The sequence below is a fragment of the Drosophila hydei genome, unplaced genomic scaffold (genome assembly GCF_003285905.1).
Source record: "Drosophila hydei strain 15085-1641.00,03,60 unplaced genomic scaffold, DhydRS2 tig00000063-arrow-pilon, whole genome shotgun sequence".
NCBI lineage: Eukaryota > Metazoa > Arthropoda > Insecta > Diptera > Drosophilidae > Drosophila > Drosophila hydei.
This window is the reverse complement of record NW_022045657.1, coordinates 1485319-1513280: the sequence shown is the minus strand read 5'-3', so window position 1 is coordinate 1513280 and position 27962 is coordinate 1485319. Positions and strand designations below refer to the sequence as shown.

General features: G+C 39.9%; 2 protein-coding genes across 4 annotated transcripts in view; both read left to right on the top strand.

Moving 5' to 3' along the window:
• The first annotated feature begins 45 nt into the window (after positions 1-45).
• Positions 46-2102, top strand: LOC111592390. The gene has a single exon (XM_023304566.2). The coding sequence runs from the start codon at positions 128-130 to the stop codon at positions 1061-1063; it is 936 nt and encodes a 311-aa protein (XP_023160334.2). The 5' UTR covers positions 46-127; the 3' UTR covers positions 1064-2102.
• A 3369-nt stretch (positions 2103-5471) lies between these two features.
• The window catches only part of LOC111592389 (hemicentin-2), a 64560-nt gene continuing 42069 nt past the window's right edge, over positions 5472-27962 (top strand). For all 3 annotated transcript variants that reach the window (XR_002750940.2, XR_003944144.1, XM_023304565.2), the window contains exon 1: positions 5472-5978. The gene's annotated coding sequence lies outside the window, so the exon portion shown is untranslated. The remainder of the gene's footprint in view (positions 5979-27962) is intronic.

Here is a 27962-nt window from a genome sequence, read left to right as displayed (position 1 = left end):
TAGTTTGCTTGAATCGACCTACGTAGTTTTCATTTGGAAAAGGGTTAGTATATTTTTGAGTCTCTTATTTAGCATTGCTCGAGTTCGTAATATTTGTATTAAATTTGCAATCAATAGTTTATTCAAAATGGGAGAGACCGTGAAGTCAGTGAACATGTGCAAGGCGCCAGGACTACCTCTCTGTGAACCGGAGGAGCTGCATATTTCCCTAAACAAATTGATAACTCCGAATATTGAGCTGGCTCCGCCGGCTAAGACCATACTTTGCGAGTGTGTTGAGAAAGCTGATGAAGTAAAGGCGGAAGAGGCCCAGGAGGGCGAGGAGGAGGAGGTAAGCGTTAGCCAGTCGGCGACAAACGAGGAGCTGATGCAACTCAAAGAGATCGAAGCAGAGTTGTTAGAGAAAAAGAACCTTGTTGATCGTATCGGTGAAAAGATCTCGGTGGACATACCCGAATGTCCTTCGGAGGATCCCTGCGTGAACCTGCAGTTGGAGCTGCAAAAAAGCGAACTCCATCCCTATATATATGAACTGCAGAGGGAAAATCATCAGTTACGCCAGCAGCTAAGCCAGGCGAAGGCCAGCTGCAAGGCCATCGACTTGTCGCTGCAGTATCTGCGCAATAGCCTCTGTCGGGACCTGAACGCAGGAGCGATTTTGCAGCGCCGTCTGGACGAGCTGAACTCATTCAAGATCAATCTGGAACACGAGCAGGCATTGTGCCGGCAGCGATATCGTCATCTGCAAAATGACAAGTATGAATGGGTTGATTTTCAAGGCTACGTGAGGAAGACTGCTGCCGGTGACCAGCAGGAGTTGACGAAGCTCGTGCAGAGACTGCACTATATACAGCCCAAGCAAGATGCCGTCAGGTTGCTCAAGCAAGTTAAGCGCAAGGCCTTGGATGTGCAAAGCCATCTGGCCAGCAAAATGCTCAGTCTAAGCCAGCGGGTGGGCCAGCAGACTACTTTGTTCGAGATGAGTAGTATCCGGCGCGTTGCCTCGAGCTTATCTATATTTAAGCAGCGCTCCGAGTACCTCCTTGCCAACAGGCTGCATTAAACCGAAATCTGTGCGAAATAGTTCAATTTGTCAAACAGGGTTCGGCGGGAGTGTCCGGTGTGAAGCATGTGCCATAAGGCTAAAATAGAAACGATCTGGCGTTAAGCGACAGTTCATTTGCATTTGTCGCTGAGCGAAGACAGGGCGGTTGGTCGGGGCACGCCTTGATTATGTTATTCGTTGAGCCAGGGGCGTGTGCTTGACCATTTGCATCCACGTGACGCCAGCTGCTCCAAATGGCGCTATTTTTTGTATTTCTTGCTGTTTTGGGTTTGTGTTTCTGTTTCTGTTTCTGCTTTTCGGGCCAGCAAAATGTATTTAGCATAAAAATTTACGATAATGATGGCAAAAACATTGGCAACAACCTCATAAGCCCCCTGCCCCTGTCCCCTACCCGCATCCCCAAATAGACACGTATTTGCCATCGAAAAGGACAACAACAATCGAGACACAAAAACAATGCTTGAGAGGGACGGAAGCGTGGATTGCGTGGCGGTCTGGGCCAAATGTCATTGCTCTCTTAACGCAAAAAGTTAAATTAATATTTTTCACACTGGCGCAAACTTTGCGCTGATATTTTTCCATTTAAATTGACGAATTTTGCGGGTTTTAACCACCGCGTCAAAGTCAACTGTTGTCACATTTTCCGTGCGCTTCCTCCGCTTCCCCCCGCTTTTCCGCCAGCTTATCCCACTTTCATCTGGCATTTCATATTTCATATTGCTGCTTGTTGCTGGGATTTTTAAAGCAGATTAGCAAAGTTTTCTGCAGTCATTTATTTAAACTTTCCTTTGACGACACCACAAACTCCACTAACACGAAGATTACGAAGTGTGTGTATGTATGCCTGGGGGTGGCTCTTGTATCAAAATATTTTTGATATCAAAATAATCAAACAAGTCTTTGAATTATCCACAAAGATGAGCTACGAATATTTTGCCAGATACAAGAAATTTCAGGAGCAAGTTAATGTCGTATAAAAACCATACAAAAATAAATAAGTCTCTATAACTTTTGCCCCAACTTAACGACTAGTTAAAGAAGAAAGCATCCTCTTTCAAAATGTTCATTGGAAAATCGTTTTAATTGACAACACTTGAAAATTGTTTGCCATCAGAAGTCAAGGCTAAGCTGAGCAAACTTTGCAGATGCCATGGAAAAAGCGAATTTAAAGTTTTGCTGGGAAGGCATGAGCTTTCTTTATATAGTTAGTAGCTCGTTGTATCTTTGACTAGTATGATATGCATTTGAGAAACTTGACATGTCGTTGATGTCTTACATTGTGTATGTTGACCCAACTTTTTAGGCTGTTTTTGTTTTATGAATGAAAATTATTTTTTAAGAGAGATAAAGTTGAGAGCTTGGCGGTTAAGAGATTAGAAAATTAAGCCGTATGCTTTTTATATGTTATTAACAAAGCGATAAGCAAATGTTGGTGGCTCGATTTTGTATTAACTTTGTTTGTTCTTTCAGTCCAAGTTTTTGATACCAACTAAAATTAAATTTTTGGTTAGCTCTTGTCTAGGTCATGGAAGTTTATTTATCTTGCATGAATATGTGCATTAAAATGTCTAGACTCTGTTCTTTTTAGTCAGTAAAAAAAGCTGAAAAAAAGCAGAAGCATCCATTATGAACGCAGTGAGTCAGTGAATTCGAATAAATTTATAGTATTTGTGCATCTCGGATGTATGTATATATGTATATGTATATGCATGCGCTTCTGTATTGCTCGAATTAACTATATTGTACATACCTTGTACCTGAACAACCCGGCATCAGTGGAGTGGGGCCGGAGGGGCGGAATTCTGATAAAAAAATATAAATAAATACTGAAGAGTCCATGCATTTTGGTATTTTATTTTGCCATTACATATACAAGCACACACACATGGACACAGACGCACATGCACACGCAACTGCACACACTCGCTGGGTCTAAAGCCAGTTGGGCGCTGACTCGTTCATGCATGCCTGCATATGCTGTGCATGTGTGCATGTGTGTATGCGTGGCTTAGAAGGCATTTTTGTCATTCAATTTAGAGCTAGTGGCTGCAGTCGGCTTAGGCGACATGTACCCTACCCTTACCATACCTAGCATTCGTGCCCATCTTATTCTTTTCCTCCTGGAGCCGCACTCCGCAAATGCGTCTATAAATTATTCATTTCGTTTGAGATGTTTGATGTGGCATTGCCTGGGACTGCTTTAAGGATGCGGCACACATCCTGGCGTCGACCGCTGTGAACCACGGCTTGAGTTGGGTGCAAACGGGCACCTTTACCCGCATTTCATTGAATTCATTCATTTTTTAGCAGGAGCCTCGAGCGACGGCGGCTACCAAGCCACTTGGCATTCTCTCTCTTTCTTTTCTCAGAAATTGTTGTTCTTGCTGGTGTTGCTGCTGCTGCTTGCCACAGCTTTGCATAAATAAGATAAACACAAATATGCACAACACACACACACACTCACACATTCAGCCATTGCATCTCGCTTCCCTTGCGTCGCCCAGCAGAAGCATCTTGCAAGTCGGTCTCGACTGATGTGATTTATTTTGCACTCACTGTTTGCCAAAGTAAAATTGATTGAAGCGTTTGTTGGCGTGCCAATTGATTTTCACTAAGGCATTTGCCCGCATTTACAACCTAAAATTTCTACCTCGACTCAAGTTGCCTCGAGTTGCCCTCTTTTGCTTGCGCCTTTGTCCAGTTTACATTGGTTAAATTAACTTTGGTCAATTTGGTTTCGACTGGTTGAACATTGCATTGAGCCAGGTTTTACCACTGCTTCGGCTTCCTTTCGGGACAATTGCATTGAATAAAACAAAGGAATGATTGCTGGGCTCGGGGGCATTGTAACGAGTTATTGAAAAAAGAGGTAGATTACACGTAATTTAATAAGGAATCTATATATATTTACTGGTTGTATTTAGATAGTTCTAATAAATATTTTGAATTTTGGAAAACTAATTAATTTCTTGATTTCTTGAGAACGATAAAGCTCCCAATTAATATTTAAATAATTATATTTATAATAATAATTTATTCCTGAATTAGAAACGTAATCTCACAATTAACACTTAAATATTATTTTAAAGAAACATTTATTTTCTAAAGATCTTACTTTGTAACTATCTGAAAAGTCAGCCCTTAATCATGTAACTAAAAGGACTGACGGCACACAGCATGGCTGAAATCTTAAGCCAATTAAAGACAGATAATTAGCACTTAATTGGCCACTTAATTATTAAATTGGACAATTAAGAATGATTTGTGTGTTTGTTTATTTGTTTATTTTATTTCATTCCCTGTCAATTGGCTTGGATGGGTTTTAATTGCTGTCGAGCGCTTGTTAAATGCCTTTGCACTTAAAAGCGTCGACGTCAGTTGCAAAACTGGCAACAATTCATCACACGTCGTGCTGTATGTGATTTTATTAAGTAACGCTGATGGTGATTGAAGCACAGCTGGCACATTAACACCTGGCACTGGTACAGGTGGAGGAACCAGCGCTGGTACACTAGCACACCAGACGACACGGGCTGCAGGCCACATAAATCTTGCCTGTCAAGTGCACAGCAGCCCAAATAGAAACAGAGCTTTAGACATACAAGAAGCCAGCGAGAACGTTCTGCCAGACATAGATAAAACAAATAATTATGCAGTATATATTATATCAGAGTCCCATTCTGTAAATATATTTTCATGTATAGAAGACGAAGCAGAAGAAGAGGCAGGAACAGCCGTGACACGCAACTGCAATGCCATTCCGTTTTATGAATGGGCATTTATCATAATTAAAAATGCTGCCTTTTGCCGGCAAACAGCGATTGCCGCAGCCTCAGTCGCAGTCACAGTCGCAGTCGCAGCCGTAGTCGCTGTGGCAGTGGCAGTGGCATCCACGACGACATTTCTGACCTAAGACATGCCACAACGAGTGCGTCACGAGTACGATGACAAGGACGAGGACGTGGCTGACTGGCGTGTATTAACGTTTAGCCCCATTGCTCCATTGGCTTCATTTCAGTAGCTCAACAGCTGTTTGGCTTGGGACAAACACTTTTTGTTTTGGGACCGTGGCATGCAAATGAGCAGCAGCTAACTGTGGCATTGGAAGCATACCACACACACTCTCTCCCTTTCTCTTTGTCTCTTGCTCTCTTGCCTTTTTCTCTTAGGCAGCCTGTTGGTGTGTCGCTGTTGTAGCTGCCACAACGCATGCGCCGCGTCCCAAAAACTTAAAAAACACACCCAAAATGCGAGCGCGCTCTTAAAAGTATGCAACACATTTTGCCATAAATCGTGCTCTTGCTAAACTCGACTCGTGCCTCGGCAGCCACTTCGGCTGCGGCTACGGCCACGGCTGTGGCTGTGGCTCGTTATCGACATGTCGCCACTTCGCATGCCGTCGTCGTTGACTTCAGTTGTGTTCGCAGCTGCCGCGTGTGCGTCCTGTTTTATTGACTCGAAATTGCCGCTGTCGTTGACGTCGTTGTTTTCGGTGTTTGCCGTCGCTGAGTTGACGCGGCGTATGCTCAATTTGATCGGTGATTAAGATGCTGCATCTGCCGCTAATCGAACGAGCCGAGTGAATGCCGTTCGCCGAGTCATCGCCCAATGTATTAAGTGCCATATGAATACACACTGGAGTGACGCCTAAAGGGCTGATAGTTTGACGAGTTGACAGGCAACGGGTATTGCCTCAGGCGTCTGTTTGACAGCCTCAAATTTTTGCCGCCCAAAGTGAATTTCAAAAATAACAACAGCAACAGCAACAACAATGTCGTAATCAGCTTGCGTGTGTGTGAATATGCGTATTCGTGCGTGTGTCAGCGTGTGTAATCCAAGAAAATCTGTCACGTGCTTTGGATATCCCTGTGTGCTACTCCACACGCAGCGTATTTATTGAATAAAATAAAAGGTGAGCAGCAGCAGAAGCGACAGCTCGGATTACTAGGCGTATGAGCTATATATATAAATATATATATGTGAAACAAGCACACGTTAAATATTCAGCTTAGCAGAACGTGACATGTAAATAAAGCAGACACATTTTTTCTGTCTGTATAGCAATTCAATAATTGAATAGCTAAAGACAATCATAATAATGAAATACTCAAAAAAAACTATAGAAACATTAGTTTAAGACAAACGCTAAGCTAGATTAACTAATTGATTTTAAGCTTTAGGGACTGCTAAGACTTGTCTCATTCTTTGGGGCTTTTTAATAATTTGAATTACAGTTTAGCACGGGAGATATTTACTCAACATCGTTTTTATTTGAATTATATGCTTATTTGTTTAAAAAATTGTTATTGTCTTTTTTTATTCATATATATACATCCATTTATCATGCTAATATGTAGATAAAAAAATAAGTAGATCAAAAGGTAAAAGATAACGCATATATATTGATACATACAAATACCTTTAATTAAATGTGAATAAATATTAAAATATATCATCATTATATTATATTATATAACAATTTATTAAATTATTATTATAAGCTTATCTGAATAAAATCTATTTTCCTAGTTCTCACTTCTCATTGATATAATTCAATGATCAAAATATGTTAGCTGGAGCTAGAGCTGGACTCTTCGAACTAGTTCACTCAATAAGCATATTCTAATCGATCTGGCTTAGCTCTTCCCATTAACAACGCTTAACTTTCGTTTGCATCTGTCGGAGCCTAGTTCAATGACAAAATTTGATTATTTTAATGCACGCAAGCAACGCACTTCGTGTGCCACGCTCAGCCCCTCGCACACGTTAACTAAGAGCCCCGAGCTCATTACCATACGACTCACAAAGGAAGCGGGCGAACAGGTGCTTCTAGACAGCTAAACTGCTCAACTTTTTCCCCCAATTTTTTATTTAACAGCCATGAAAAAATCATTAGGAATTTTTAACACAACTTCAAAGGTGAAGTTTCCATTGAATAGGAAACTTTGTAGTCCACAAACTAAACTAAAAACAAAATGTTTTGTATGCTAAATAAAATGACAAGTGAAAGAGGATCTTTTTACTTTTTGGTCATTTAACTTTAATGTTATGAATTTTATATTGTTGGCTTTTTGGCTGTGGGCCAGGCTAATGTAATTTACGCTCGCACATTTTTCAATTGGCCATGTTTTCTGGTTTGTCGCGTCCGTTGCTCGACTTTACTTCAAGTTCATTGTGCATTAATAATGTAGTTGTCGCACACACACACAATCATACACAATCGCACACACGCACAGCTCAGCTGTCCTTTTATCGCACATAATTTGATTCAGTTTTTGTTTGACACAGTCTGTCGTCCACTTTTGGAGCCCAACTGTTCGTTAACTGTTGGCCAACAACATGGGAATTGCGGCTGCGAGTGTGTCATATGCATGGCTGCACTTTTTGTGTTTGTATTTTTATTTTATTTAGTGTTTTTTTCACTTTCACAGTCGAGTCTGTGTCAACCGCAACGCTTCACTTTATTGGTTAAAACAATTGCGTCCTTGATTCAATTAATTGTTCTCGCATAACTAGGGTTTGCTATTTTGTCATATACACCCATGCCAGGGCTGTCACAGACAGTGCTTTGACCTGCTTATATTTGAAATATATTCTTTAATAAGAGAATCTTTTCATGCACATGGAACACTTAAAGACATTTTTCTATTGATAGTAAATTTGCAGCTAAATTTTTTATTATCAAGGTATCTTTATATCTTTTCTATTAGTTAGAGTTTAGTTGATTAAAATAATGTGAAAAATGTACAGTAGATCTCTTAATCTTAAACAGTTGTCATATATATCTCAATACTCTACTTGTAAGCGGTCGAGTTTCAAGTTTTCCTTTTAAGCATTGTATATCATTTGTAGAGTTGTCCAGGACTCGGAACAATGGCGCGGCAGACAAAGGGCTAACAAATTTCATGAAAAATGACATTCAATCGCATTTTTCATTATTTGCGTAGGTTTCTGTTCTCGTTTTCTGATGTGCTTTCGGCTCATTCTGCTTGACAGTTGCCCTAGTCTATCCTCTAATACTTTTTTTTAGTTTCGCAGCACATTTCACTGCGGGAGCGCGTCTTGGAAAATGCAGAATAATGAGGAAACTAACGAGCCAAGACTTTTCCATTGTTTACTGGCGCAAAAATTGCGCGATTATTAATTTTCTATGCTATTTTGTAGCAGTGCTTCGTGCCAGTCTACTGCAGTAGTGGCACATCCTGGGCGGCTCCTTTGCCAGAGCCAGCGCCAGAGTCAGACGCTGCCGACACTTCGTTTTATTTCGCTTGCCGCCGTCGTTTGGCCGCGTTTTCTGCGTCCATTTTTGCTGCCTTTGGCAGCAACATTTTTAATATTTTGCAATACTCTTCTTCTTTTCGTTACAATTTTTTGTGCCTGCTGCGTCTTTCCGTCTGGCGGGCACTGAGCCAGGACGCGAATGTTGCGAGCTCTCGACAACAGCTGTGAAGTTGGATGATTTTTCTTCGCGTTCATTTACAAGGCATTGCTCAGGCTCCACATTCTGGATACTCTTACCTACACGCTCACACACACACAGACAGGCGTGTGCTTTAAGTACTGCCTTCTCTGTATATGACGCACTCTCGCGTGTTTTAAAGTTGCTTATTTCATTTTCCGCAGTCATCAATTAATAAAAATGTTGCTTCCGCTTGTAAATCATGTCTGCAAAGGAAAAAATTGAGCAACAAAGAAATACAAATTTGTTGTAATTTATTTTTAATTATCTTCCTTATGACTATTGAGCTGTCTTTTTAATATATGCATAATAATGACTATTATTTTCAGCATTTATTAATTCAGGAGTAGAATAATATATCTATATTTTGCTCAAGTTTTGAGCTTAAGAGATGTGCTTGTTGCTGATCATATTCAGAATATCTGGAGCTCTCAACGAGGTCTCTATGCTGATGGGTATAATTTATTTTGAAAATTGGAACAATATGCAAAAATGTCATGTAACCGATGTATTTTATTACAAAAAATATCGGAAACCAAGTAAAATAGTGGAAGTTAGGATTCTGCCAATTTGTCAAGTAATTAATAAATATTTATGTCTACATATATATATATATATATATATATATATATATATATATATATATATATATATATATATATATATATATATATACTATATATATACCATATATATTTATTTCCAATAATATGTAAGTCGAGAATATGTATGTAAGTTTTGCCAATTAATTAAGCTACTGAGTTGTATTTCCATAAGCATTTCCCATAACTCTCATAAACAGTAAATTGTGTTAGGGCATGCTCTATATAGAAAGAGAGGAGTGGAGTGGATGGACTCATAATACAATTGCTTTTTATACATTGTTACAAAAGGTAATAAATTGTGCTCTTTTTCTCATACTTTTTCAGGTGAGCGCTGCAGGGAAATGTGAAACTTGGCAACTTGTGGCACACAAATACAAATACAAATACAAATACGAATGCAAATACAAATAGGAATACAAACACAAGTTGCTGGCCTTCAGTGTGGCATACGTTCATTTGGCATTTGAGCGTATATAAATACATTTTTAATTTAAAATAAACATCGTTATTAAGTTAGGGGTCGGCCTGCCGTGTGAGTGTATATGTGTGTCCAGTTGCTGGCAATATCCTCCTTGAAAATATGATATAACTGTGCAACGGCATCAAATCCAATTAGTTAATATGAATTTTTGATGAAATCACTTCCGCTTCAAATGCAAAAAAGTTGTACGCCTCCTCGGCCACGCGTCATTATCACCATCGTCAGCATCATCATCATCATCATGATGACTACGTTATTTTAGTTTTTTTTTTTTATTTTGGTGGAAAACTTTAACGCATGCCACTTTTTGCTGCAAGTCATCGAGTTTTATATAATTTTTTTTCATTTGGGGCATAAAATTATTTATTGTGTGTTTGCCACAATAACCGCAATTTGCAACTTTTTGTGGCATTTTGTCGGCGTGTTGTCAAAATGTTTGTGTGCCCGACATATTTAAATATTTCATTTGTCGCACGCTCACGACGACGACAACGACACGGGAGCTCGGTAAAAATTAGTTTGCGTACACGTAATAAGCGCTGCGTATATGTAATATTTGTATAAATTCGCCTTCCACGCACACATGAGCAACTTTTTCGCCGGGAGGTTGCTTTCCGCTTTATTTCTGTTCACTTCTCACTTTTGTTTATATTTTCTTTGCTTCTCTGGTTTTGGCTGCGTCCGTAATTTTAATTCTTTCATTTTTTTCTCTGTTTTTGTTTTTTTTAGCTTTTATTTCTTGTTCTGTTTAAACTTTTTCAAAATGGCCCGCTTTTGTTGGTGTTTTTTTTACCTTCTGCTATTCTTTGTCGTTGTTGTTGTTGCTGCATGTTTTGTATGCATACAGCAATTGATATAAAATTTTAACGAGGTGCGGTCGCCTGTTTGTGCTTTTCTCTGCTTGCCTTTTTGCTGGCTTTTCGCTTTGTTTTCTTATTTGCCATTGCGCAAAAAATGAACTGCATTTCTTCACTTTAAAATGTATAGAAAATTAAAAAATTAGAAGCCAAAAAAAAGGCTTAAATTAAATTGGTTTTACTTCGTGTAAACAATTCTTTAGAAATTTTAAATAATTCGACATATGTAGGAAAGGTTGTTGAACTTAAATTGCAATTTGCCACATGGCACAACTCAGATAGTTGCTAAATTTGCGACTATAATTAGTTTTCCGCATTATTTTACAATATTTACACATGGACGCAAGCTGATGCATAATTTAATTTTCCACATTAATGCATTTAATTGATGTTGAGGGCCCAAATGGCCGAAAACTCGTTTCAATTTATTGCTTGCCGCACTGGCAGCAACCAGCAACCCTCTCAAAGCTGCCACGCCTACTTTCCAACAATACCAATAAGCTAACGCGCAACACATTCAGTCTGTCGCACAAACAGAAATTAGTTAAGCTCATTAAGCAGCGAAAAGAAAGTATTTCAATTAAATAGTAAACAAAAGAACATTTGGGAATTTACAAAAAAAAAACTAACAAAAAAACATTTCAATGGAATTGGGAAAAGAACTTAAACGGAACGCGTTGCAAACTGAAAAGGTTATACGAAAACTGCACAAAAAAGTAGAGAAAAATTCGACTAAATATGGGACATAAAGAATTGTTAGCATTTATTTCTCCGCCGAGTACAAAATTTGCAAGTTTTGGCCATTTGTTAGGCGAGGCGCCGTCTGGCAGCTGTAGCCACGGCCGCGGCTGCTGCTAACCAACAATATATCACCATTAAACAAATTATGTACTCAACTCAACCATTTTAAATGGCTCTGCTGGCCATTGTAGTTGCGCTCAGTTATTCAAGAACAAATACATATCCGCACGAGACAACGAAAGTAATACAATGCGACGTGAGCTAGATATACAGAAAATGCTAGAAAACTGTGCCACAGTAGGTAAACGTGCGATGGAGAACGGATGAATTGCACCTAAGATTAAATATTTTAGAAATTTATTAAATATATTTATATTATATATGTATATAAGTTTTGTATGGATTGAAGAGAGGGTCAATAGTCTTTAGGTGAAGCATTTGAGTGCTTGATATCCTGATTTGGGATCTTGTATAACGATTAAAATGAAGTAAGTTATTGCAATATAGATAGAGAGAGAGGGAGAGCGAGACACGGGATTATGTTATATATATATATACATATATAGAAGAGAGAGAGGGGCATAGAGAGATAGTGAGACATAGAGAGGGTGACAGAGAGAGGGGGAGAGCGAGATAGAACGAGAGGAGCAGTCAGTCTAAGTTGAGTTTTACTTTTGCGAACATATATTTAAATACTCTTTTAAGAGTCCATTTCTGCTTAATTTCACAATGATTCAATTTTAGTTATGTGTAAATATTATGTAAGCTAATGGATATATAATATGTTCAGTTGCTAGTCCAAATGTGTTATTTCCAAATTTGAGAAATTGTAAAAATTTAAAAATGTTTATATATAGAATAATTAGTTTTTTGATTTAAGCGTTAATTTTTGTAAAATATTTGCGTTTGTCCCAATGTGCAGCGCTTGCTGCGTTTGTCCATTATGGCTGTGCCAACATTCTCAGTTATCAGTCGTCCTCTGTGTGGCATCATTGACACGTTTCCGCTTTGCTTCTGCCTAAAACAGTTGCTCAGCTTGGGGCGCAGCTCCTGAGCTACTCGCACGCATTTACCTCGATAAGGTGTAAACATTTATGAGGCTCCTTGTGTGTGTATGTGTGCATGTGTGTGTATGTGTGCGTGTGTGTCTATGTGTTGCCGGCGACACAAATTTATTTCTAAGCATTTACAGCGCCAACTTTCAGTTTCTCGTTTTTTTATTCACATTTTGTGTTTTTCTTTGCGTTTAGTTGTTGTTCTTCCTTTCTCTTTAGTTGCTTTGCATGTGGCCACATGCCACATTTAGTATCTCACAAATTTGGGCAACCCATAGCAACGGGGGAGCACTTACAGCACATCAGAGCTGCCTCCCCCTTTTCCGTGCCGCCCTCGCAGCGGGCGCATTCTTCTGCGACCACAAATTTTCGTGTAGTTATTCTTCTTTGCCTGTTTTTTCAGTTTTCCTGGTTGTTTCGCTGTTTTTTGCTGTTTGGCTTAGTTGCAAATGTGTTATGTTTTATTTTTACAACTTCCTTATGCCACGCCCCGTCAAACCCCTGGCCGAAACGTGAAAAAGTGCCGAAAAACAAAAACAACACAGAGAAAGCAGAAAAAAGGAACAAAACAGTTTTTTGCTGCTGGCATGTTAAAGTGTTTCAATTTTTTCTTGTTCATCTGCATATGTAAGCGTGTGTGTGTGACCAAGTAAGAGAAAGAGAGAGAGAAAGTGTGAAAGAAAGAGAAGGTATCTTTTTCTAAATACGACTGTATCTTTTGCCTGTGTTGCTTTTTGTTGGCATTGGCACATCCGGACTTCGAAGTGCGTCGTCTTCCGGTTTTGCTTTGGCGCAAATTACAACGCATAATTTTCACATTACGTCAGCGCGTTCGAGTGTGTGTGTGCGCGTGTCTATATGATTGGGTGTGTGCATACTCTGCGATTGCTTCGAGTTGTTCAACGCCCTGCCCCGGGTCTTGACTAGAATCTGAAGTGCGCCTTCTGACTTTCGCAATATTGCGATATGGAAATCAATATTCCTAATGGCTGTCAGTTGACACACAAACAGCCCACACACCTACATATATCACACCCTATACATCCATTTACATAGCTGCTATATTGCCCTCACTTTACACTTGTGTATGACATTCAATTGCCATGAAATATTATCCAAATAATGAAATCGTTATCGATAAATGAGAGCACATAAATATGGGCTTTCAAATTGTCAAGGCACGTGGGCCTTGTTGCATAGAAGGCTGCTGTTCCGCTGTAGAAGTCAAAAGAGAATGTTTTATATAACTATAAATGAGTCCTTAATAATATATATGATTTCATTAGAAGTAATCAGTAGAACGAAATCGTTTCCGTTTTCAGCTCGATCTCACCTCAGATACACCAAATCCATATTCTTTTTTGTCAAACTGCTGTTTAAAGTCCACAAATCTGACATGAGAAATGTATGTAAATAATTTGGGAATGCATCTCATTTGCCTTTTATCAGCGTGCTCAGCAAAGTGTAAAGCTCTCAACCGCCATGAAGATATCAAAGTGCGTCAATATGGAGACATAAGCATTTGTCGGAGACAATTTACGAGCGCCCCAAACAGGCGCTAAAACTTTTTGTGGCTCGCCAACTGTATGACCCACATGTCGCTTAAATTCGCAATAAACTGTGGAGCTGGCTGGCGCTGGAGCCGGCTGGAGCTGTGTGTATTTGAATTTGTCGTTACTCGCTGTGACTCGCTTATTCGCAGATACCTCCGACAGCAAACAATGGCTGGGTATTTGGCCAACATGGCCTAAAAGGCAACATAGATGAAGCCAGCAAAAGCTGAAAAATAAACTCGCCGGCATGGCCAGCCAAAAAAGGCAAAAAGTAGATAAAAAATATAAATAAAAAAGAAAAAGTCGCGGTAATTTGAACCTTTTTCCATTTGAGTGATCTCAGCTGTGGGCCCTGAGTAGTGCGAGCTTTACTAGTGCGGGGCGTGCCAGTCAGCTTAGAAATCAAATATCAAAGGCAAACTTTTGTAAGAGCAAGGCGCATGTGTGTGTGTATAGGTAAGTATGTTTTGTTTTTTCTTTTGTAAGTTGGCCATTGGTAATCCCCTAGCAACAGGTTACCAAGTTTTTCGTTCTTGACAACCATCTGGCCCTTCCGTCCGTTTTGTTAGCCAATAACGAATCCCAAATAAAAACCGTTAAGGCCAACAATTTGATGGGGAAAAGGGCAGTTGAGTCTTGCAGTTGATTTGCCAAATCAAAGTTGCATGAAACAATGTCAGGCAATCCGGAAAGACATAGATAAGACTTAAAGACCAAGGACCAAAGAGCAGTTGACAACAGCCATAAACGACAAATAAGTCGAAACTTTCAGTTAAACGTTGATCTAAAAGGATTTACACAATTTAAACAGCGCAACTTAACGATTTCGATTGAAATAAGCTACTTGCTTTTTAACCCGGCTCGTTCGATTGCAGTTCTTTCTGTTGATTTGGGAATTGACTTTTGCTTAAGGCTGGCCCCTCGCAGCCAAATAGCGAGCGTTTCCCACTGGATCTCCCCCTGCAGCTGTAAGTCTGACAGGATGTAATCTTTCATCTTAACTGAGATTTCTTTGCCCATGTTCGCTGGGCACTCGCTGTTTTTCCGTTCTGCCTCTGATTCGAGTGTTTTATTTCCCTTTTTTTGTCTTTTTGTGCTTGTTTTCCTTTTACCTTGGCAATTGCAGCACAAAATTCAGCTGGTATTCCATGTCGGCTACAGCTCTTCGCTTGTTGAACTCGCAGCATCAAAATTTATGGCATTTTATTGTTATATTTCGTGCAGCATCGAAGTTTCATATGTTACTATTTCCATCGCACAGTTGCTCGTAGATAAATTTTATACTGAATAATGTATTTCTGAGTTTCGATCTTGAAATGGTTTAGTTGGCATTACTGAAGAACTAGCAACATTAAAGTTGTTTTAAGAACTTACCGAGTTACTTATAATAATAACAATAGTAATAATCATGAGAATAACAATAATATAGCAATTGTATTTATTAGAGTTACAAAGGCATCAATTATGGGGGTCTGCATGACATACCAAATTGCAAGTCTCTGAGCTCAAAAAAATATTATAAATTTGTTAAATTCTCTCATTGTCGAAAGGCAAACAATAAGCTATTAATATCTGATTCCTGTTGAGAAAGATTACCGTAAAAATATACTATTTTTTTTGAGGACCACTATTAGGGTAGATTGACGTACCGATTTAATATTTGATATTTATATTTTTCCAAACAATTAAAGTTCGCTTTACTTTTTTAACTGCGCAATATTTGCATCAGTTGGGATATTCTATATATGTATATTTTTTTACATCGCTTATCCAATTTAAAATGTAGGTCGAGTGTTCGGTAAACAATATACAGTCTGTATATACACGTGTGTGCGTGTCTATATTTACTCTCACACCCACCCGAAAAGCGTTAAAATAAACCAAAATGCACGCTGGAATTAAACGAGCACTGAAATTAAATACGTTTGCCGAATACACGTCAAATTAGAGCGTGAGAAATGGACAAGGGGGTGCCTTAAAGCGAATGCCACTTGAAGTTAAGAAGCAACCCTAAAACGCCAGACTGCCAGGATTGCCAACGCCATTTGTGAATGTGCATTGGAAGACAAGTCCAACTCTACACGAACACCAAATACCACCATGAAAGTAACTGAGACTGAAACGCAAATGAATGAAATGAAATAAAATAAAGGATTTCCTAATTGCCAATTTGCATGCAGTCGTATCTAATTTTTGCCTATTCGTCGGCAAAATAAACTTCGTTTGTTGCTGTTTGCTGCTTTTATTGCCTTTTTTTGTGTGTTTATAAATTTGTTTATTTTGTGAATGGGCTGTGCTTGCACCAGTCTACTACTCGCACCAGTCGGCTACTCTTGCCACTGTTTCAGTTTCACGCAAATCTTATTTACACAGCCGAGTTCCCTGCTGCCCTTGCTGTTCCGATACGCTGTTAACAATTTGAACGTAGGTATATTGGCATTGGGTGAAATTCATATGCATGTAATTCATAGCAATTTGTTGTTGCAAACAGTGTATTGGGCAGTCGAGTGCCCAGTCGAGAGCTGATATTTAAGGCTCTTTGGTTTCAGTTACATGCCACATGCCGTGGGCTTGGTGGCTTCTGCCTGCGTTGCATATTTGCGCGTTCATTTTTGTTATTTGCCCAAATCGGGGGTCAGGCCTGATGCGAGTATGCGATTATATATTTGACTTCCACCTGCTGTCGACTGCTGCCTGCTGCCTGCTGCCTGCTGCCTGCTCTCGTGTGTTATTTATGCAAATGTCAAATATTTTGAAATGCCGCTGCCATGTGAACGAAAGTTACCGGAAGTACATTATAAAGTTTCTCCGCGCCGACAGCAACACACACACCCACACACACACACCACACTTAACCCACCAGTCCGTGTTATTTGGCCAACCAACAAACCGAAATATGCCCTAATATCCAGGCTCGAGTCAACACCCACTGTGCCAGCTTTTCCACTAACAACAACAGTAATTATGGCATTTTTGGAATAACTACCTTGTTGCTGTTGTTTTCAGGCTGCTTTGCTACCAACACAATATCTGGCATTTGGCCTTTTGCGCATGCAAAAAAAGAGAAGGAAAGTAAATTGTTGAGATTATTGCCACGTTAGTTAAATTACTTCGCGGTAAAAATTTTTAATTTGGAAACTGTCTCGAATGCTCATTAAATATTTAATGCTCGAGCCAAACTTGTTGAATTTACGAATTCGAGGAATTGTAGTCACCCGTTCCCTTAGGGCGTAGCTAATGAAGCTACTGACTCTGAAAGACCAATTAACCAAGGCACTTATCTACGGGTTGGCTTTCGGTCTAGGGAGCAATGCTGAAAATAGTTACAATTATAAATATTAAGAATTTATTATGTTTATAAATTGGGAAAGCTGAGCCAACACGCAATTGCGCACTGGCTCACAATTATGAGAAATAGACGCAAAATAATTTAAAGATATTTGTCTAGTACAATGAGTTAATTAAGGCCTCTGTTAAGCGCTAGCAACTGGTAACTGGTCTGGTCGAGAACGCCAACTAAGAGATATCGCAAAGATCTGATTGATTGCTCTAGTTTTTGAAGCGCGCAACTTATAATCAATTGCTGAAAAGTATGAGAAGCACATGACTTAAAGACATTTCGAGGCTTCCGATATCTCGGCCAATATTTTTCGAATGTTCGATGACACTTCAACACTTGGGCAAACAAGTGTTAGTTGCTGTTGTTGTTGGTATTTTGTAACGCTTGGCCGCACATTGAACCCTTCGTGGGCAACCTTAACCTTCACTCTGACCTTATTGTTTGCGAAGTGAGCGATAGAGTGGGAGAGAGAGAGAGTGAGATTTACAGTTGATTTAGCCGCCAGAGCCGTGGCTAATGCATAATAAACGTTTTTGCCGCAAACTTTTACGCCACTTCCTACGCCTAAAACACAAAAACAACACACACACTCACATACACACACTCACACTCTTAGCGACACGTGTGTGTTTTTCGGGCAATTTCTGTGCTGGTTATTTTTTCTGGTTGGCTTTCAATTTAAGATAGACATCATGTGCAGTCATTAGATTGCTTTCGATTGACGTGACATGATAATGAATGATATTCGACCACGTTTCGTTTCGTTTCGTTTGATGCCAAGTTCCCGTTGTTGTTGCCTACTTTTCCGGGCAGCATTCGAAGCAGTCGAAACATGCAATTTTTGAAGCGGGTTCCGGCTGGTGTTGACTGCCAGTTGGCCCGTTGCCCTTTGCCTTTTGCTAAATTGGCAGTTGGCCATGATTTGTTTATGGCTGACCATAATGACCGATAAAGTGGTGCTCGACGCGCTCGTTTATTGGCCAAAAGTTTTGTGCCCAAATTAACATGAATTGCAATTCCAATTCGCACGATATTCACGAGCAGAAGGTACAAGGTCCCGTCGCCGAAGCCACGTAATTTCAATCGCGTTTCCTTTGAATTGAGCCCTTCTAATCGCATTCTAATTACAGCCACAAAGACCCATTAAACTGGAGTATTCAGCTCCTTGCGACTCGTTATGCAAATGTCCTTTGACGGCCCAATTCTCCTGCCATTGTTATTTTCACTTCTGGGAGTTCGGTGACGTTTGACAACTGTCCCTGGCAGCGTAGTCACAGCTTGTTAGCTGGTTAGCAGCAGGTCTTCAGAAACAGGTGCTGATTATTTCGCTTCGCTCGTTTATTGATTGCATTCAGATTTCACAATTATAAATTCATCATTTGCCTTGAATGGATTTACGCGTATCAGTTCCTTGACAGTGGGATAATCTGATAAAATGGAATTAAGCGTATCACGTGTCACATATTATTAGTATACTTCCATTTGCTTTAGGGCACAGTTGAAGACTGTTTGGGAGGGGGGAGGGGGCCGCTTTTTGTGTCAATTAAAGTGGCAGCAGTCACGCATTTGCTGCTTAAGCCCTTCCAGCCCACAACAAGATCGCACTTTGCTTTTGTTTCGGGTTTTAATTAATACGCGTTTGCATGTCACCAACTTGCTCATGCGTGTCACTCACCCCCCCATCCCCCTGGCTCCACATCAAGTCGCGCAGTGACACGCAAATGCAATTTGTGAGCGTAGATTATCTTCCGTGTCTATGTTGTCAGTGAAATGGAACTCAAGAGCTCAACTCAGCATATATATATATATTCCAAATTTGAAAGCGTCCTTTTGACCCCTACCCAGAAATAGAAAACATTCAAGCAGTATAATTTGTATTAGCTTTTTTCAATGAAAATCATGCTTCCTAAATATAGTAGCTAGAACAAGTTTACCTGAATTGATTAGGGCAAAAGTTGTGACCTTTTTGTGTGTTATTTAACGTTATGTAATTAATTAACCTTCGTTAGTTGGCTTTTATGATGGCCTATATTTATTTTTAGAATATATAAAAATAAACAAATTGATTTTGCTCCAATAAAATTGTGATTGGTAATGAAAATTCAAGTCAACTAAATAAAGTTTTTAATTTCTATTATTTTTATTTTCATTATATATTTATATTTTGTTCTATACTACTATATATTCCATCTCATCGTGATTAAAATGATCTTAGTTAAAGTTATATTGAGTTAATAATTTAATGATTTATAAAACTTGTTATTTCTTTTAAGATTTTTATAAATATTGTCATTTAAAGTTTATATTTTCTCTTTCCGCTCAGCTTAATTAAATAGTTGCCAGGCAGATCAAGGCCACAATGTTTTATAGTTTTTATTAACGCAGAGATACATTGTTTTTAATTGTGCAATGCTAACGTGTGTGTTGCAGTTGCTTTTAATGATTGCATCTGCAATTTGTTGTTACATAATTATGTGAAATAATGCTGAGGGGCTTAAAAGGACAAACAGCTCATTAAAACTGTTTGTACTGCCAATGGCAACAGCAAATAAAATTCTCAGCTAATTAATACGAGACAAAATATGAATAATTTATTATGTATACTATATATAAAATATTAAATATTGCCTCATTGTCCTCGTATTAACTATGCTCAATTTGTTATTCTTGAGCGTGTTTAATCTTGCTTGAATTCAATCTTAGATCGATTGAATTCCATTCAATTATTGACTCGAAATTCACTTGTAATTTTTAGCTTTTGTGCTAAGAATTAAATAATATTTAAATGAGATAAGCATTCACTTGCTGGCTTTACGCTTTGACGCGTAGTTCATTCACTTTCCTCTGCAAGATACGAATCATGTTCGTGTGGTCGGTTGCTTAGACTGTTGCCTTGGCTGGCTGCATTTCCTTTCGTGCTCAGTGAACATAATATTAATTGATTACCACAGCGAGCTCTCTTTCATATAGACAACTACAGCAAAATCAATTCATGTTTAATTAAATTAAAATGTTGATTTTATCACACGCATGTATCCCAATTGATGCTGGTAAGTGTGTGCATGTGGAAAAGTCATATATCTTCGGAGAAACTTAAATTTCAATCGAAAATTGATTTTCAAATACAAAAAGTTAAAATGAAGGTTCTTAGCTTCGGCTTTGAAGAAAGCTAATTAAATATGAATACATTTTTTCAACTGCACTGCGTGCTAATGGCTCTACTCTTCAAAGGAAAACCTCTCATATATTCATAAGTCTAGCCTCAACTCAGCTAAATTAAAATATATATAATTCTGAGATAAACTCGTCTTGGAAAATATCCCTACGACAAGCGAATGCAAATACTTCACATAAAATATGTGTCTGCGAGTATTTACATACACAAATCCAATTGGCAACGGCTTAAGCAGAATGTAAATATTTTCTCATGGATTTATGTAAATTTTCTATACTACACAAATGCTCTCAATTTCGGTGCAAAATTTTGCAATTTGCTGCCAGACTAATGGCTCTTGTTTGTTGTTCTTAATGCTCTGCCTGCGGGGCGTATGCGCAATAAGCATAATAATGCCTACATTTGTAATACAAGTCATGCGGCATAGAGATGAAATAGGATTTCCAATGGAAACTTTTTCGCTTTTTGGCCGTCTGCAAAATGAAAATGAAACCGTGAAACTGCAATCGCATATCGTGTTAGTTTCCCTTCTTGACTTTTGCGGGGCTTCGATGTTGCGTGCCCGATCGGCTGGCCGAATGCTCGCGTGCGCGATATGCTTGTGTGGGTATGGTAGCAACCTAAGCTCGACATGAAATCTCTAGAAATGCATCAGTAACGATTAATTAGTGCACACTTACAACATGTTGGCCAACTGCAACTGGCACTGCCACAGACGTGGCTGGCATATAGCAGCAGCTGCTAAATGAAATGCTGTTGCGTCTGGCACTACATAATCCTGCAGCGTAGTGCATTAGCCAGTCAAGCATTTGGAAATTAGCGTGCTACCAATGGCACTTGAGTGCACCGTTAAGCTATGCAGCCATAAGTGCTCCACGTCTGCGCTAGCCACTGTGGCGCAGCTTGTATGTAGCGTGTGGCGTGTGGCTTCTAGATGCTAGACCTTCGTTGTTTGTAGCTGGCCAGGCCCTGGCCAGGCGCGTCCATTTTGGCTGTTGAGCCAAAAGGGCACTTAAAGTATTTATGCGACGCGTGCTGTACGTTAAGTGCAGCCCTCTGGCAGCAGTCGCTGCCCTTTAACGAGTTATTGTTGCTCGCGGTGACATGGCTCACATGGCGTACGCCATAAAATGCATTTCAATAGATTATAACTTGCCCGTAGCTTCAAACCGTACATCGATTAAGGGTCTCGGGCGACTGTCTTGCGACTGCCTTCAAGTTGCATTTAAGCCACGGAATGCGCAGCACGCGCATTAAGTCGGCAGTAAACAGCACATTTTCAACGTCACTGCCTCGCAGCACAGTGAGGCAAAGTCGTGAACACTTCACTTGAAAATTAATTTTCAATATAAAATTAAAGATCTTTGATTAATGGAAACGCTTTAAGCAAAGCTTTTACTTTTATAAATAGGTTTGCTTAGAGCTCTAGCACTAACTCAAGGAAGTTGTACGGCAATGTTTGTAACTTATATTTAAACTTAATTTTAACTTCTGTATGATAATGTGAAATATTTACTTCTAGCATTGCTTACCAATTTCACATTATCATAAATCAAAGCTGAAGTCCACAAACATTTTTATGCACTTTTCTAAATGCATCGCTCCAGTGTGCAGGGAGCATCTTCATGTTTCTGCCCGTGCAGCCCGACAATTCTGCGGTTACCCAGTGCGTTTATTATGCCATTCGCAGTTTAATAATGATAATAACGGCAGGATATTAAGCTTTTCCTGCCTGGTCTGGTAAGCACTGTCGACACTGCCGACACCACCTCCGCCACCGCCCCCGCCGCTGCCTCTGCCCCTGCCCCTGCCCCTGACACCACCACACGACCTGGGCGGTTAGAAGGTTGGGTGCTTCGTGGGTCGACTGTGCGGCATTAAAACTATAATCAGTTTATGTAATAAAGTAAATTGTGTACGTAATGCGAGCTGATGGTGTCTTTTATTTGTTTTGTTTTCTTATGCGCTACTTTTTATTATAGCAGGCCAAGCGCTAAACAGATATTGTTGGATCCTGTCCTGCCCGTATGGGATTCTGCACCGGCAGCTGTTTGAGCGCCGCAATAATGTTCAATATTAATAAAAGTTTTTGGGCCAAGTTAATTAAATTTGCTTTTTAATGTGCAGCCATGCATGAGCCCAAGCGCCAAAGTAATAAATTGACCGTATGCCCCATAATGCCCAATTCCGGCACAGCCGGTCTGACGTGGAGCGGGGGTGCCCTAACAAAACTTTCCATTGAATCATGCCGGGGAAATGAACTCTAATGAACTTGCATTCTTCGGGCTGCAAATGACAGATTTATGTCGTCGAGGTCGAATATAAATGATGACAGTTCAAATCCTATGATGCCCAAGCCTAACAATTGTGCGGCAGTTAACATATGAACCTCAAAAATATAAGCCATTAAAACAGCCTAAGGATAACCTTCTCTAATCTATTTAAAATATATGAAGCAAGTCTTAATAAAAATATATATCTATCAATTACTTTGCCTAGATGAGTGCTTGGATAAAATGTAAGCAAAATTAAGCACTTTTTTGCGCTTCGTGTCATTCAGCTCAGTCTACGGATGCCTTTAAACTTTCCAAATAAATTTATTAACATTAACAATACATTTTAAGTATCAAATCCAAGTTTTTGCTTTGTTAAGTACGTAATTGCGGCATTTTAATGCTTCACCTGGCACCAAAGCGTGTTTGAAGTTTGTCCGCCCTCAATCTCGTCCGTTTTATGCCTTCAAACTTTGGCCTTAATAAAGCACATAAAGCGGCATTAGCTGTAGCAAAGGCGACGACAACGGGCCACAAAGTCGCCATTATGAGTTCTTTTGTGGCATTTTAGACCTCTTTTGGCCACGTCAATATTTAATGACGACTCGTGCTGTCGGCCCTGGGGCCGCCAGATCGAGTCTATTGTCTGTTTGTCTGTGTACTGTGGCCGGCAGCTAGAGAAATTCTTATTCAACCTATTTGCTGCAAAAATAATATCGATAAATATTTGAAATGCCTTTCAATGAGGACACAAACTAATAAAAATGTTTAAAGTACTTCCAATTAATATAAATTAGCAGCACTTTGTCCAAGGCGTGAGTGCGAAACCCTGAGGGCAAATCGAAAACAATCGAAGCAATCAGGCGAAATCATTGGCAGCCAGCGAAACGCGTGCACGGGATTTCCTGTGTATTAAAGTCTTAAGTAGATGTGGACGTGGGCGCTGCACGAATGTGTGGGCGTGTCAGCCAGTAAGCCAAACAAAAAGTTTTGGCAAACGTGGCGTATGGGCAGTGCGTGCAGCTTCTCAACTTTTCAATTTGATTAAGTAGCTGCGAGAAGAGCCAAATAAATCCTGACAGAGATGAGAGAAAATAATAGCAAAAAAGATGCCAGAAAATATTTTCAACTTGTATTTTTAATTGAAACGCAATACAAGTGGCTGAAGGCTTGGAATGTCTAACAGATTTATGTGCACATTGGCCACAGGAGAGCAGTTGACAACACCAACTACAGTAAATACTATTTAAAAGGAAAGCACCAGAGTCTGGCTAAATGTTTTGATAGCATCAGTTAAAGCTCCTTGTTGGCCACAAAAGTGAGAAGGCGAAAATCTGTCCCTTTGACTGGTTTTAAGTAAATTACAAACAGCAATAGCCACAACACACGCTCATAGACACACCGAAGCACAACAGGAATGTCTGATGTTGCAAAGCTAGCCAGCTGCGAAGGGGCAAGCGTAATGTCGTCTTGTCCTTGTCAGCCATGCGGCAAAATTATGTAAAAAGTGAACAGCAAGCCATTGCACGAGGTGGGGCGTGGCTGGGACGAGCTCTGAAGCTTGGGCATGCTAGGTCACTCGAATTGTCTAAGCGGCGTCAAGCTGAAAGCGAAAGTGAAAGCACAACTACATGACCTCCAGGGTTGCCAGCCAGCCAAAGGAAAAGACGCAGAGGAAGTCAACGAAAATGGTAACAAACTGAAAATGAACGTCAAACACAACAGCAACAACAAAAGCAGCGGCAGCAGAAACAGAAAAAATGCTAAAGTTTAAACAGAATTCTGCTGTTGTTTGTTTCCGAAAGCTTAAAAGTGTGAGCTGGAGCAAAATATTATATGACTTCTATGCATAGCATAGAATAACTTGTGTTATGCTCAGTAGCTTGTAGAACTTAGTGGAGAGACTTGAAATACCATAACGGGTATTTAGCTAGGGCTTTTCGTTCAGTCAAGTTACTTTACTGACATATCTATAGTTTCAGTTGTTCAACTGCTTATACTGAAGTTCACTGATTGAACTCTTTTTTCATGCAATATGAAATCAATATGAACTTTTGCTATACAAATTTGGTACTTCTTCTATAACATGACAGCTAAGACATCGAGCCCGGACTAGCTTGATGCCCTGCTTTGCTTTCGATATAAATTCCTGTTGGATAAACATCTCTATCAGCCAAGCAGGGATATCATTGTTTAAGCAAAAGCTACAATCGCTAGTTAACCACCAAATAAATCTAAGAGAACAGGCAGCAGCATCCACGAGGAAGGCACAAAAGCGCGGCGCACAACAAAGACCATTCAAAATTAATTGTGAAATTATGTATTTTATAGAGGTGTTTCAACCACAAGACAAGAACAACAGGACCAACAAATGGAAGTGAATTATGTGGAATGCCGGCGAATGTCGGGTAAACGCAACTTGGCGCTAAATTATTAATACATAAGCCAAACAAACGCTGAACATCTGTGGGAACAATAAGACACGACGAGCGTCTCAAATACGCCAGTCAGCTGAGGCGTTATTAGAAGGCGGGCTGTGAAGCAGGGGTGGCAGCAATTCAACCTTGACGCGAAGGTGAAAGGCAGAGAGGGGGAGAGAAGTGAAAATGCCTTCCGTTTCAGCTAACAAGCGCAACGAATGACTAAGTGGGGGTTCAAAGTCTGCTACCTACAACACCTAGGCAAACAGGAGATACACACACACACACACACGCACACAAACTCACCCATACATATATACATAACAAGGCTTGCAATATATGAGCCAAGTGGGACTTGCTAGGTTTTTAGTTGAGGGAGGTTGAGCTAGTAACTTACAGTGCATAATCTGATGGCTGTTAGCTGTTGTTGAGGTTAAAGTAAAATGTGGCAAGTGTGTTTGGGGCGAATGAATGGGTGAGTGTGTGAGTGTCTGCGTGTATGTTGAAAGTAACTTAAAGTTTGACTGCCTTTAATTCATTATGTATGCCTAATGTTAACAATTTAGCAGCTATTGGTTTATCTTAATGAAGCTGTCTGCCACGCAGCCCAGTTAATGGCCTAAATACACACACACACACACACACATGCTCTGAGTCCCGCACAGTTGCACGACCTTGCGACCTGTTTGGCTTGTCTTTAACTTTTATGACGCGCTCAAATCCGTTTGGCATCGCTTTGCTACATTAGGCGCGGCAGCGCCACCCTATTTTCCCTGCCAAGCCTTATATGTGTCTATATAGACCCAAAACGTGGCCTAATCCCTCATCGTATTTTGCATACCGCCCGTTAACTGCTGGGACTTTTGTCTTTGGCTGGGCCTTTTGTCTTTTGGCTTCTGCATTTTTCAAGCCAACTTAAATATTAAAGCGATGTTTGCGGTTCAGCGTCGTCGTCTCGCGAACTTTGGATGGGCGGGACGGAGGGCGCGGCCAACGATTTAGGTGTCGAGCGTCTCATAGTGTTGACACTCGTGGGAAATGTTTTAATAATTTGTGTAAAGAGTTGACAGCTTGGCCCGAAAATATAAAAATAAATGGAAGCAACACAACGTGTGAAAACCCAAACTTTTGATTTCAATGGTTTCGCCGGGGAAATTCTGCCTATTATAAAATATGAAAAATACATTTAGATACACAAACCCAGACTAAACAGTGAGTGACATGATTGTCGCTGCGTATCTTAATACATTCATCAGCTTTTTGAATGGACTCTGTAACAATATTTGAGTGTGCTGAGAGAGGAAGCTTTTCTTTAGAACTTTCCGTTAAAGTGTGCTATAAACGCAGCTATTTATGTATTTTATATATTAGCTATAAGCTTGCAACTAAGCACAGTATCGTCTCTTTTTTCGATATGTCAAGTGCAATTGCAGCTGATTTGTTTAGGGAAAAATTAGTTTTTTATTCATAAATAACTTCACTTGTGCCAAAAATTTTTCCATCGTCGAAGTACTCTGAAAGTAAATTTTATGATCTTATGAAGCTCCTTCTGGAAGAGCATCTTCCTTCGATGAGCTTCTTCAGTCGCCTTAATGCGTGCTTTTTGGTCTGGCCACTTCGATTACATATTTCTTATCGACTATTTTCCTTCATATGTTCATCGATATTATTGAATACTTGAAGTGACTGTGAGTGTGACTGTCACGGCCGGTGTATTACAGTTACAAATAGTGCTGGGTAAACATATATGAGTGCAAGACGATATTTGTAAGTCACATTGGGTTGAGATTCCTCACATCTCTAATATATTCAAATATAGTCGACTGAAGCCGCGTGCATAGGAAGTTTAAATTTCATTTTCAACTGAAATAACAAGATAAATCCAAAAGTTATTAAAATGAAATCATGGAACAAACTGAAGGAGACAAATCTGGAAACGGATGATTCAGAAGACCTCAAGCCAAGTGGCATTATGCTAAGTCTGCCCATGCTGAGACCCCTTGAAGCCAGTCTAGAGATGGCGGCCATCAACAGTCCTTATGTCCACGTAGAAACTGTGGTAACCACAATTAAGAACTTTGCCAACGAGGAGTTTCTTTTCGAGATGGATGTGCCCAATTCGATCTCGAGTCAAGTTAGTCAACTGGATGGAGGCGTGCCAATGCACAGGGCCTGCGCCGTGGATATGGGGATTATAACAAGGCGCCTGTTCGACAGCGCAGTCGATAATTGCGATCGCATCTTCAGAGTCGACGAGCAACTGATCCATCATATAGCCAACGAGCTAAGACGTGGCGTTGTCCTGCCACAGGATACAGCTGATGTCGATCCCGTTGTCTTTCGCCTGGTGCCTGCTATTGCTTTGGATCGCGGCTTGGGCGCCGTCGTTGCCTTTGCCCTGGGCCAATTGGTGGTCCGCAACATAAGCGATCACAAGATGCGAATGCTGTTCAAGGGCTATGCACGAGACATTCATACACAGCAAATTCTAATCAAGTCTGTCACACAATCGCTACTAACTTGCAGTGAGATAGGGGCTTCGAAATTTGATAGGAAATAAGCTGTAGATCATAAGAGAAATGTAAAATTTACACAAATCTATTTTTTTTAAGAATAAGCATTAAAATATAAGTTGAATTAAGCTAAGGCTTGCCTACAAGCGACTCTCGCCTTTACAATCAGCTATGATTTTTGCAAGCACACAGAGCAAACAGACTTCAAATGTTGCACTGCTATAAATTACTTGAACGTAAACTTTCGTGCATAATTAGCCTTGTGGAAAAGACATTATACTGTGGGCCGATAACGGCTAAACGGGAAGTGGGTATGCTCAACATATAAAAGACATAAACAAACAGCCAGCGAAGATGTTTAGAAATTTATTAGCAAACAAAAGATTTATTAATTCAAACGCTTTGCTGCGTCAGCAGATACGAA